This window comes from Diuraphis noxia, unplaced genomic scaffold (genome assembly GCF_037042655.1).
Source record: "Diuraphis noxia isolate RWA-SAM2 unplaced genomic scaffold, SU_Dnox_SAM2 contig0001, whole genome shotgun sequence".
Classification (NCBI taxonomy): Eukaryota; Metazoa; Arthropoda; class Insecta; order Hemiptera; family Aphididae; genus Diuraphis; species Diuraphis noxia.
This window is the reverse complement of record NW_028301711.1, coordinates 77,375,779-77,389,846: the sequence shown is the minus strand read 5'-3', so window position 1 is coordinate 77,389,846 and position 14,068 is coordinate 77,375,779. Positions and strand designations below refer to the sequence as shown.

At 26.8% G+C, this 14,068-nt stretch overlaps 1 protein-coding gene across 1 annotated transcript; it reads left to right on the top strand.

Moving 5' to 3' along the window:
* Nucleotides 1–5,800: 5,800 nt before the first annotated feature.
* Nucleotides 5,801–8,520, top strand: LOC149061796 (zinc finger MYM-type protein 1-like). Its single transcript, XM_089215119.1, has 8 exons — nucleotides 5,801–5,977; nucleotides 6,064–6,307; nucleotides 6,386–6,584; nucleotides 6,704–7,031; nucleotides 7,097–7,349; nucleotides 7,485–7,739; nucleotides 7,841–8,100; nucleotides 8,167–8,520. Exons 2-8 carry the CDS (start codon nucleotides 6,217–6,219, stop codon nucleotides 8,518–8,520), a joined length of 1,740 nt encoding a protein of 579 aa, XP_089071245.1. The 5' UTR covers nucleotides 5,801–5,977; nucleotides 6,064–6,216.
* Nucleotides 8,521–14,068: the final 5,548 nt, after the last annotated feature.

The window sequence follows — 14,068 nt, the reverse complement described above, 5'->3', positions numbered from 1 at the left end:
CAACACGTCATGATAACATCTATAAATATATAGTATTTTTGATGTGTAAACGTCAATGAGCTATACGTTTCTTCCTCCCCTAAAAATTTAAGGCTGTCATTATTATTCCATTTAACCAAATGAAAATAAATAACGCATTATGATCTGCGTCAGAGTTTGCTAAAGAGACGAATGGATTTTCATTGAACGGATCTGTAATTTAAATTGCCTATATTTGCCCCTTTTCTGATGACTATATTATTTTCATTTAAAATTTATTATATATGGTAATTAATAGTAGAGTTGTGACTATACGAGTTTGTAATGCTAATTATTACGTATCAAAATGCTAAATATGTAAATGAAACGAAACATTATTCATAATATGATGCTGCATAATGATACTATAATATAGCTTTAAATGTGTTCAGATTAAAATATATATGTATATATATATAATAATATTTATATATAATTATATCGATACATTTTTATATAAAATTAAACATAAATTCATTTTTAGATTATGTTTAAGATACGAATATATAGGTTTATGTGTATAGAAATATACAATATGTATAGGTATGTTTTTTTGAACCAGATCGGTAATAACTAGTAATAAGATATATTTAATCCACTTAATACAGTAATACATAAAATAATAATTTATATTTAAAATTGAGTTCTGACAGAGCAAAGCTGCAAAAGCTACGACTTCTGCTGGTACAACTACTAGAAATAGTGCCGCAACTAGAGATAAAAGGGCCCAGGTGCGAATCAAATTTTGGGGCCCCCTATTTCAAACTTTTGTCTTAAAAAATTGAATAGCAGTAACAGCACCAAAAGCGCAATTAAGGGTAGGTTTAAACCCCCTGGTAACAAAAAAACCCCAAAAATAATAAAGACACTTCGTTTCCCATCTTAGGGGGCTAAACATTTTTATTTTGGCTTTCCTGATAATGCCTATCCATAGTGCATACCAACTACCAAGTACAAATTTTAAAAAGCAAAACAATTTTTATCACTTGATTTTAAATAATTTTGTTTACAAAAACAGATCAAATAATTTATGCATAGGCCTCCAGTCGAAATGTAAACCTAAAATCATATGTGTTTTCATCTCGATTGATATTTTTTAATTTGTAAGTACAAATAAAACATTACATTAGGTATGTACCTTAATACAGTTTATTAAAATAGCATTCCTATTATAGTATTCTACTACAAATTTGAATGAATAAAATGTTAATTATATTATTCACTAACTGCAATAGGAAATAGAAATAGGTACAAATATATTATAATAAATTATAATATTAATTAATTATAATAATTGTAGATTCTCTTAGGAAAACTGGTTTTATAGGTCTTGTCTTGGGTCTAAAAAATTTAATTAACTATTATAAAATTCTTAACCAAAATTATAACATTGAGTATGGTTTATCCTATAAAATTTCACAAGACCATCTGGAAACCTTTTTTGCTCAATAAGATTAAGGGGTGGCTATAATAATAATCCCTCTGCAAAAGAATTCAAGGTTTCCTATAAAAAATTACTTGTCCACCACAATGTTAGTGGTTCCCAATACGGAAATTGTCTTCCTGAGTCTATGTTAAGTACAAAATTAATTAATACACCAGATTCAACAATAATAATAGATTCAGAGTTAAATAATGAAATACAAACCGATTCAAATTATGATTTTCAAAATGACCATGATTATTTGGAATCATATTTTAAAGTATCAGCTTTTGTTGATAATATTACGGAATACATATCTGGATTTGTAGCGAGGAAAGCGTCAAAACTAATAAATTGTAATATTTGTAAAGAGTTTTTAGTTGTTAACCAAACAAACAATTTGTTAATAAATATAAAAGATGTCAATAATGCATTAACTAAGCCAAGCAAGGATGTATTCTATATATGTAGCGTGTCTGAAAAATGGATAAGGTGCACAGAACTAAATGATATGTATGAAAAAAGTTTTATTAATAAATTGTACATAAAAATAAAAAGAGAAGTTTTCACAACTGTGTTTCAAACTAGTAGTATGAACAATCACATTTTTGGCCAAACATTATTTACTAATCATAGGGACCAATTAGTAACAATAATCATTAATTCCTATATTACATTAAGATTAAAAAGCATAGCCAAACAAATTGAAAAACCAAGACTTAGCATTAGAAAAAAGTTTACTAAACTAATAACATTGACAAATGATTAAAAATAAAATTGTAAATGGGGAGGTACCTATATAATAGTTAAATACTGTGTGCAATGATATAATATTAATAAGTGTTAAAAGTGTACATTATTTATAAGATTTTCTTTTTATTGTATTCAAAACAGATAAAAATTAATTTTGTTATTCTTTTTAATTGTAATCTTTGATCATATGAGTAAAATTTTAATATACTGTTATCACATATTTTAATAATTATTCCGTACTCAGGAATCGATATTATAGCACAGAACAATTATAGTGTAACTATAACATATATTATATAAGTACATAATATTATAGTATATTATTGTATATTATTATACAGGGTGATTCTTTTATCAAACAACACTCATTATTTAAAAAAGTATTGACTTTTTTCAATTTTTTTTTTTTTCAAAATTGTAGATTTACACTCTTCTTGAATTGTTTATTATTTTTATATTTTTCACCCTTATATTTATTATATACACCACCATCAACTTTTGATTTTCAAATGGTAACCTATACTTCAAATTTCATAATTTAATAAAGCTATTTTTTTAATTAATTATTACGTTAAAATTTTGAATTTAGCGCTTGTAGTTTATGAGTTATAGGTATTTAAAGTTTAGATTGGCAGAGTGGAGTGGTACGGGGTTACCCCGCAAAATGTTTGTCCACTACTCCGCTTGTCGCAACTTTAAATACTTATAACTCATAAACTACTAGTCCTAAATTCGATTTTTATGTATCAAAATTTTTATAAAAATATTCTGCTTTGGAATATGAAATTAAAAACTATGTTGCCATTCAAAAAAGTAAAAAACTTAAAAAATGATAAGGATAAAAAATATTTAAAAATATAATTTTTTAATAAAAGCGTTGGTTTTTTAACAACTTGAAACTATGTAAAACAATATTTTGAAAAAAGTCAATACTTTTATAAATAATGAGTGTTATTTGATAAACGAATCACCCTGTAGTGTACAATAATTGTAAATATACACGCCTGCTGTCAAGACGGGCTATATCACTGCGACATGTTTCCATGCTTCTCATAATGCTAGCATTATAGGCAATTCATGTCTATTAGTATAAGGTCTATGGCATTAACTGATTTAACTGATACTACCGTATATTGTAAGAACGACCCTAACAGTAATAAAGAATAATTTTGAATAGAGTTATTAATGTTTCATAAATCTCGTAGTAAATCACACACTTTTATAATGTGATGTTCAAAATTGTAAAGAAGCTTGTTTCCAAATTAAATGTGTATATCTCATATTTTGTATTAGGTACATTATTTTATGTCATATTATATTGTTTTATACTTTTTTATTAGGTGCGATATAACACAAATTTCCTACCACTACAAAAGCTGGTATTATAGAAATCATATAAGCCCATGGATGGCTCAGAGCGAAACCAGAATTAAAAGGTATACATTTTCAGTTATTTTATTTACATTATTATAAGATTTAAATTAAATATACATTTTTTAATATGATTGTATTTATTAATTATAGAAATGCCATTAAATTATCTTTAGACTACTGCAGCAATAGATGATGATCTTGCCACATCTGACCAGCCTATCTGACCTAACCAGCATTTTTTTAATGTATAGTCTTATTTACAATTGTTTAATTGTTACCTATTCGTTACATCCAAGTTCAGTTATTATTATTTTTATTTCATACTTAAAAATTGTTTTTTTATATAAATAATTATACCTATGTATACATTATAGATACAAATTTTATTATATACTTTTATTGTTATTTGTTACATCCAAGTTTGGTTATTGCAGTTTTTATTATATAATTATACTTAAAAGTTGTTATTTTCATTTAGTAGTACTAAAGTATACCCTATTGTAGTATACCTATTACCTATGTATAGGTACATTATATATATTTTATTAAGTATATATATTATTATTTTATTTTGTATTAATTGTATACATATTGATATTATGCTTATAACCATAAAGGTTCTTTATCATTTTATTTAAAATTAATTTTTTTTGTGTGTTTCATTATATTGAATTATAAATTAATAATTTTTTTTTTTAGTAAACAATTTTTTGCAATTCTATTCACATAGGGTGTGTATAAAAAAATTAAAATAATGTACCTACCTATAATAAGCTGAAAACACTGCATTTTTAAACTGCATATGTTTAAAAAACATTTAGAAAGTTTTTAAAAAATATATTAAAAACCTTTTTGTTTATTTAAAAACAACCAAAAAATAATTTAAATACATTAAAAAAATGTTAATTAACCATTTTTATTTCTATGGAAAAGCGGCCATCAAAACATTGCTATATTATATGTTTTAAAAACCTTTTTTTATTAGTTTTTTTTATATTTTTAAATATTTTATTGCTCATATAATATATTATAATTCTCTCTTTGTATAATTTTTTTATCTATGATATTTTCATTGCTTAATAAAAGTTATTTGTTGGAAACGATTGGGATATGCATTTTGGGAGTGCATTATAATATATAGTCATACATTACGGAGGATAAATTATATGACATTATTATTTTTTTTTTTTTTTTAAATTATTTTCGATTGCGTCATATTGTAATGGTGTTGTGTAGTCTTTCCCATATCGTGTTGTTTCTTTATGCCCAAACATGGTCATAATTTAGAGCGTAGACAGTGAAGAATGTTAATAGCTTACTGCGGTGATGTGTCCTTTTTGTATGTTTGTTGTGATGTAATTGTTTAGGAATGTTGGTAGTTAAATATTTCTTATACCAGGTACCTACAGTGGCGCAACTAGGGGGGTGCAAAAAGGTCTTTAGCACCCCCAAGTTAAAATTTAGCACCCCCTGTTTTTTATATCTAACTTTTATTATTTTATTGAAATGCTATGAATGTTATATTTTTAAATATTATGATAAATTTCCTGAATAATATTTAATTATTTGGTCGTAAGTCTTATAATATAATTCATTCCATACACGGATATTCCCATAATATTGTTAAGACAATTAACGAAAAGGACGATACGGAGAAATATATTGCTTACGTGCTATTTTTAGCCAATAGGTCGTATCAAAAAGCACTATATCTCAATAGTATAATATTATACTATATATTATACATATATTATATATATATATATATATCATGTACACTGCGGTGGACTGCAATTATACTGGTATACCCGCATGAGTTCTATAATAACTTTTTATTGGGTAAATCTTTACTATACAATCTTTAATCTTACATTAATGATTAATATTAAGTCTTGTTGACCGTCAACTTTGAAGACGTGAACTACTTATTCGAGTGTCGGTTGTGTTATTGCGTTAAGAAATTTACGATTTACTTGTTGGTTGTTAATATTTATTAAGATACTTTAAAATGTTCAGTTTATTTAAAAAACATACAAATGTAAACTTGGATGACCCAAGTGTGTCTTGTTCGTCGGGTACGTCAAAAAATGACATAGGTGTTAATGATTTGGGAACTCTAAGAACTGGTCCTCGTCGTCCAGTTCTAGCAGTAAGTATCGATTAAATTTTAACCTAACTAAGTCGAAACACTAAATTCTAAACATATATTTATGTGCTATTTAGTCATATAAAAAAAGTCAATTTGGAAAACAATTAAGATCATTTCGTAGTCAATGGTTTAATGACTTTGAGTGGTTAGAATATAGCATTGAGCGAAATGCTGCATTTTGTTATGTATGTCGGATTTTTAGTACAGGAAACTGTACCCAGGATGTGTGGACTCATTCCGGATTTGATAATTGGCAAAAAGTAATATTATAAATAATTTAACAATGCAACTATTATTATTAATATTAGCTTGGTCTATTTTAAATATTTAATATAATTTTTTTCAGTTTGGTACAAAAGTGAATGGTCATTTCTCTTCTAAAAACCATCTGACAAATGTAGAAAAAATGAATTCATATAAAAAAACAAAAGAAACAGGATCTGTAATAACTCAAATATGATCTTTCCATAAAGAAGAAGTGGCAAAAAATAGAAAATATATGTCTTACTTAATTGAAATTGTATTGTATTTAGCCAAGCAAGGTATTTCATACAGGGGGCATGATGAAAAATGTGATTCTTTAAATCAAGGTAAAATTGTATAAAAAATAAAAAAATAATGATTTGTTCTGTGTGATTGATAACAATTAACTATGTATATTGTCTTAGGTAATTTTAAAGAATTATGCAATATTGTGTTTTCAAAATTTATACCAGATTTTGAAAATTTTTATAATAAAAAAATTAGTCAAACAAGTTGGAAAGTACAGGAAGAAATTATAGGAATCTATGCAGATCTTGTTAGACAGACAATTATTGACAATATTGTTAAGACTGGACATTTTGCTTTAATGGTGGATGAAGCCAGGTACAATAGTTTTTAATTTACTCATCTAAACAATCAGTATCATAATAAATATTTTAGTTGTGTTCCGTATGTTAGTAGCTATTTGTGTTGTAATTGGTACTTTATTTTTAACTTTATAGAAGCCATAAACAAGAGCAGTTATCTGTGTGTATTCGGTATGCAGTCGGTCTTGAATCTCATGAAAGGTTTTTACAGTTTGTTGATGTTTCCAGTGGACAAGATGCCAATAGTATTGTTGCTGCTATTTATCAATGTTTTGAACATTTGAATATTAGTATGAACTCATTGCATATAGTAGCACAATCATATGATGGTGCTAGTGTGATGTCGGGTTGTCTCGGAGGTGTACAGGCCAAAATAAAAGAAAAATATCCAAATGCAATTTACACACATTGTATGGCACACAGGCTTAATTTAGTTGTAGTAGATATGTGTAAAGGAGTTAAGGTATAGAATGTTAGAGTGTTCAATTTTTAATAAATACTAATTATAACAAATTTAAATTATTTTAGTGTGCCCGAAATGTATTTAATACACTGGAGATGCTGTATGTTCATTTTTCACGACCATCGAACTGTTCTAAGCTAATTTCAATACAGTCTAAATTAGAGTTAAGAAAAGGCAGTGTACTTAGAATATGTGACACACGATGGGTATGCCGATTCAAAAATTGGGATGCAATGATTAAAAATTACCCTGCAATATTGAAGTTTTTAATAAATGAAGTTGAGGAACAAAATGATAAAGATGCAGTTGAGGCTATAGGTGAATTAATTACGATTAATTAAATAATTCTATAAATTCATGTGTTGATAAATATAATATTATTGTTAATTCATATTTAAAATTGCTTAGCATAGGTATTCATTTATATATTAAATATATTTTTTTTTTTTGCAGGTATTCTTAGCCAAATAAATAATTGTAACTTTTTGATTGGGGTAACATTATTGAAAGATGTTCTTTGTATAATTAACATGCTTAGTACTACACTGCAGTCAAAATCCGCTACTTTAGGAAAAGCAAAAGAAACCATTAATGGAGTTATAAAATCTTTTGAACAATTAAGATGTGAAGATGAGTTTTATAAATTTTGGAAAAAAATTGAATTGATGGCTGAAGAGTTTAATATAACTTTACAAATTAATCGATTAGGTATAGTTATTAGTTATAGTTATAATTTGTAAATAATTAGTAATTTATTGTTTTCATATATTTAAATGCTTCTAATTTATGTAAAAATATAATTGATTTAGGATCAAAACGTAAAAGAACTCAGCCTACATATTTGAATAATTATCACCTACAAACTGTAACTGCAGATGAAGAAGTTGAACAAAATTTCTCATCAGTAAGCGAATTTTGGAAAATAACTATATATTTTCCAATAATTGATACTGTGATTGCAAATCTAAAGTACAGATTTTCAGAGAAAAACTTATCAATGGCTTGTTCAGTTGATAACTTTATGAGTTTAAACTATGATGGGAGCCTAGAGTTCATCAATCATTATAAGGTAAGGTTAATATAAATTCAAAAGTAAATTTTAATCATTACTAAACACTAATTTATAATTGTATAGGATATTTTAAGTGTAAAGATTGAAGTATTAAAAGCTGAAATGATGGTTGTTAATAATTGCCTACCACCAAACTTTACACTAGAAGATTTGAAAGATAAAGTAAAAAAAGATTCCTTTCCAAATTTATACAAACTTTTGCAAATTGCAATCACAATTCCGGTAAGCTCTGCTACTTGTGAGCGAAGTTTTTTGACAATGCGGCGGATAAAAAACTGGCTAAGATCAAGTATGCTTCAGCAAAGGTTTACCAATTTATCTTTGCTGAATATTGAAAAAGATTTATTAAATCAGTTTAAAACTGAAACTATTTTAAATAAATATTGTATGAAACCTAGAAAAATTATGCTAATTTAAAATGTATTATATATATATTAGTATATAAGTATTAAAAAAAGTATTATACATTTATTTTATTTTATTTATGTGAAGTGTGTTAATATATTATTTTAAATTTTGAGTTATCGAGCATTGCAGGCTCATGTGTAGGGGGTGTGTGGGGGGGAAGCCCCCCACGGCTCTGTGGTGCATTCACATATTTAGCACCCCCTGTTTTAGAGGTCTAGTTGCGCCTATGGGTACCTACTATGTTTTAATTGTGTCTGATTTTCTATACCTATGTAAATATGTTTGTAATTATTGGTTTCATAATTTTATACTTCTATCTATTTAATTACAGAAGTACAGAGAATATTATCTACTCTTTTTAGTATAATACATGATAATAATCTTTTTATAGACTATCTGTCTTGTATATTTTTAAAACATTATTATTATTATTTGTATAAGTAGCTACTAATTAAATAAAATTTTAAAAAAATAGAGGAACTCACTATCACTAACTCACTTAATCAAATAATGATTGAATTTTGATAGTTCTATGGATAATAAATGCATGTTTCTGATTATGTACATTTTTGTTTTTATGTGTAATACATAAATATTGTAACTAATCCCACTAATATAAAAATTAGATATATACTATATAGAGCTTAACTATTTTAAGTGATAGTTACTCATATGGGTTTAATTAGCTCAGTATATCTTCAATCAAAATATTTCGTCATTAATTACCAATGTTCGTAAATCACATACCTATTTTAATACGTCTATCAACCTTGGACATACTAACGACATTATATTAATGACACCTAATATAATAAAACATTAACCACATTTTTTTAGTGTTGTAGTTATCTACATAAGTATACACAAAAATACAAAATAACATTTAGACATTGGAATTTACTGATTTCCCACGGTTCTAATTCTATAAATATTCAATATCATCAGCTATTATTATTATTTACCTACCGATTTTTTCGGGACGCAACTATTATATTATTCAATGGTTCCATTACAATCGTTGTCCGCTGTCTTCTCGAGGTGTAGTCAGAGAGGAGTTCCTGTTCCAGCTCCATAATTATATCTGGAACATCCCTGTCCATAGTTGCCGACCAATGCATTGGTCCACGGCCTAAAATAGTGTGCAATGCGACACTGTTAGCATGATGTGTTGCATCTCATAAGGAGTGTAGGTGAAAAATACATGTTCTAAACTCGAGTGCTAGAAGCATACCGATTTTATTGTGTATAAAGTACCGATAGCAGTACACGCGTTAATACATCATAATTGCATAACAGTTATTGTCGGAGTTATTGTATATAGCAGGTAGGTATCATAGCTATTAGCTATGTAACATCTCCCCCCTTTTTATATCTAAACAAAACATATTACCTATAGATTAAGTTTACAAAAGTGAAATAATACATAATACAAATTATAAATTAAGCTTACAAATGTGAAATAATACATAATGATACAAATTATAGATTTACCTTCATCCGATATTTTTAGTATTGATTTCGCAATACTTAAACCTTTCTCCGCAGACCGCAAGTCCGTTAGATTTTGGGTATCTAAGGCTTGACGTAGTTATAACAAATTCCTAGTCAGTCGCAAAATTCTGAAATTCATTAGAATAAAATGGCATATTATTTGCCACAAGTTGCTTTGGAATCCTACGTATCGAAAAAATAACTTTTAGTATTTTAATTATATGACTTGAGGTTTTAGAAGATAAATAATTTAACTCAAACCAACCAGAATAGTAATCAACTTATACTAGGTAAGTATCTTTCCCATGATCCAAAAGATCACACGCAACTTTCTCATACGGTAGATTAGAAACTTCTTGACATATCATAGGGTCTTTAATATTCTCACTTCTAAATTTATTACATACTGCACAATTACCAATATATTCCTCGATATCTTTATCTAAACCTTTCCAATAAAACAAGGAACGTGCTCTCATTTTAGTCTTACAAATTCCAAGATGAATTTCGTGTAGTTTAAATAACATTTTATTCTGTAACTTCATAGGGACAAACACACGATTATTAAGAAAAAGTAAATCGTCATCATATAATAGTTGGTAACGCATATTAAAATATGGTATAAGCTCGCGCGAGACTTTATTGTTATGCTTAGGCCAGCCATTCTTGCACACGTATACTGATTGATTTAATAAATTATCTTTAATTGTTTCTTGTACAAACTCATTTCGAATATTTTTAGACATATTAATTGAATGAACTACATCGGAAACATCAACGTCATTATCTCGAGACGATATACACGCTCGACTTAATGCATCTGCGATACACATTTTTTTTCCGGTACATGTATAAGATTAATATCATATCGTGATAATTTGACCTTAATGCATTGAAGCCTTTTAGACGGAATGTCATTTATGTTCTTTTTCATTACCGAAATTAAAGGAAGATGATCGGTTTGAACTGTCACGCGCCTACTATATAAATATAATGATGAAATACCTTGCACGCAAATAAGACTGACAGAAATTCCTTATCAACCTGTCCGTAGTAAATTTCGGTTTCCGATAAGCTTTTCGATTTAAAACAAACTGGTCTGCCTTCTTGTAACAAAACACATTCAATGGCAAATTTACTACTATCTGTCTGTATGATCACGTATTTTGTGTTATCATAGTTTCTAAGTACGGAGGGACTAGCAATTAATGTTTTAAGTTTATTTACACACTCATTATGTATTGATGTCCATACAAACTCATTATTCTTTGTAAGAAGATCTCTTAGTGGCTTAGTCAACATTGGCAGGTTAGGAATAAAATTTCCGACGTACCTAATTAACCATACTTAAAAACCTTTGCAAATCTTTTATAGTTTTTGGTACCTAATACTCGAAAATAGATTTAATACGATCACTATCTGGTTTCATGCCTTCATTTGAAAATGTATGTTCAAGGTAATTAACTTTATCTACCTTATATTAAAATGCAGTGTTACTACTACTTTGTTTACAACTCAAACACTCAGTTGTGAAAAATGAGTTAAAATTACAGTTTAAAACTAATTTTATATTAAATTATTTTATAATATGAGACAGAGTAATTGTACATAGCCACATAAGTACTTGTTTTTATTTTTCAAAATATTTAACTAATTAGCTCTAAAATAATATAGTATTATAACATGCAAAACTGTTAGATTCAATTTTTATTAATTCATTGTGATTAATTATTTATTTTTATAGGTATTTAAATAGTTAAATGTTTTCAATAAACATATATCTGAGGATACGGTATCTAAATATAACTGTTAAATATTATATTATTAACTTCCAGTTAAATAAATATATTTTGATTACCTATTATTTATCATAATTCATAGAAGAGAAAAATACTCACCTAAACCGTCATTGAAATAATTTTCAAATTTAATTCTAATTTCATTGGTTGGTCTTAAAAAATATAAAGCTTCAGCAGAACCTAAGCTATATGGTTATGTTCAATCACAAATATGATTGCTGGTAAACCATCCTATAATTGCAAATTATACTACAATTAACAAATTAAATAAATAAAAGTTGATTATGTAGTATATACTATATAGTAATAGTATATACAAAATAAATAAATATTTTTTCCAAATTCTAATAACTTAATTATGTAGTTATTTTTTAATAACTGGGCAAATTAGATGAGTGAAACTTATATAACTCACTCTAATATATTTATCCTTTTTTTTTGTGTCCCTAGTACTTAATTTAATTTTTATATCAATTTGAGCTTTGCATTCTGTGTTTTTTTATCTCCCTTTTTTGTTCTTCTCAATACTAACTTTATTAAATCCACTATGGTGACACATATACACTTTTCTATAACACAGTAATAATTATTTTGACTTAATAAAATAGGTGGATATAATATTGTAGTTATTAATAAATACTGCTGGTAGAAATATATAATACCTACATAAAACAGATATGTTGACTGATATTTTTGTTACATACATCACTATAAAGATGAGACAGTTTCAAATAAAATCAAGATGTTAAAAAAGTGGACAAAAGTAAAAAAAAGTTTTAAAATTGGTTCATACATAAATATATACCAAATATATTATGTATTAAAATATATATTTATTTGAATACATTGAACCTATTTTGTGTAAATATTAATATTTAATGCAGTGTTACTACTACCTATTAAATGTTATATAGCCGTATAATAATAGTTGTTTTATCAAATACAAAATATTAAAAATTACCTACCTATTAACTGTTATTATATCTATATGATTTAGTGCCTCGGTGGAACTATATACTATAATATAGGTAATTGAGAATCGTTAAAAGAACGGTTTATATGGTGCAAATATGCATGGTTTAAAAATAAAAAAATATTCAATAATATCAAAAATAAAACGCATTTCAACGAAGGTGCAAAATAAAAACCTGTGCCAAATTTGTATACTATATATCATTTTTATTTTTATTGTAAACAGTATTAAATATTGATTGAGGCTCTTAAAAATAACCTCCTGGAATGACAGCTGGTCGACCAGTAAGTCTCCGTTCAACAGACAATACATTCATTGTATAATTTTGTGCCCTGTGAGCTCAATTGTGTATTTCAAATGATTGTTGTTTCCAAGAACCAGAGACCACCCAAAACTAAGTTTTACAGCAATGCATGCCTATACGTTTTCACAACAATATAATATGGCCACCCGCTGTCATATTGGCCGCCTCCACGAAACTGAACGATCTTTGTCTGTATTTGGTCTTGATAATATGGCTATGTGTCGTATATATTTATATTTATATACGAAAAGTTCACATCATATTTTGACGTTCATAATTTTCCTTTTGGAAATGTAATTCAAATTAAATACAAAATGAGAAATTTAAAAATTAAATAACTTTTTAACAGTTGAAACACTTAAAACTGCAATAATTGATTTTCACTAGATTTTACTTTAGCAACCAGATTTATGAGAAACTCGGATTTTGTTTTTTATGATCAGTGAGGGGGTAAACATTTTAGAAACAGACGACCAAATTTTAGTACAGTTAGAAATTAGTCCGAAATTAGTTACATACTCGTACTTAAAAAAAGGTTCCGGCAGAAAATTTCCCATTATGACATTCACCGGTAAACGATCTTTGATAAAATGGGAAGTCAAAAACGTTGTCTTGGACGTTGAGCTGAAGGTGACGGTCAGCGCGTTGAGATTATTATCTTGTTTCGATCATGCCGGAGAATTATTTTAATTTATCATTTTTAAATTCCAAGTGGAGTGAAACAATGCATTATATTTATAATTATGTTTTTCTTCTATCTGTCTTTCACATTTACGGTATAAAAAAAGTTTTGATTTTTAAGTTTAGCATATTTTCTGTTAGAAATAGTTAATTTATTTGATATTTTTAAGAGATCAAAATTGAAAATTCTTTGTAAATTTTGAAAGCATCTTGAATAGTAAAAAAGTGAAAAAAATGGTAATTTTAACGCATATACGATTTTTAAAAGAATCGATTTTTTTTATGTAACCTGCAACTAAAAACCAAACG

Coding starts and splice junctions, on each gene's coding strand:
- LOC149061796 (XM_089215119.1), top strand. CDS start 6,217: ATGTCTTACTTAATTGAAATTGTATTGTATTTAGCCAAGCAAGGTATT. Junction 7,350..7,484: donor AGATGCAGTTGAGGCTATAG/GTGAATTAATTA, acceptor TTTTTTTTGCAG/GTATTCTTAGCCAAATAAAT. Junction 8,101..8,166: donor AGTTCATCAATCATTATAAG/GTAAGGTTAATA, acceptor ATAATTGTATAG/GATATTTTAAGTGTAAAGAT.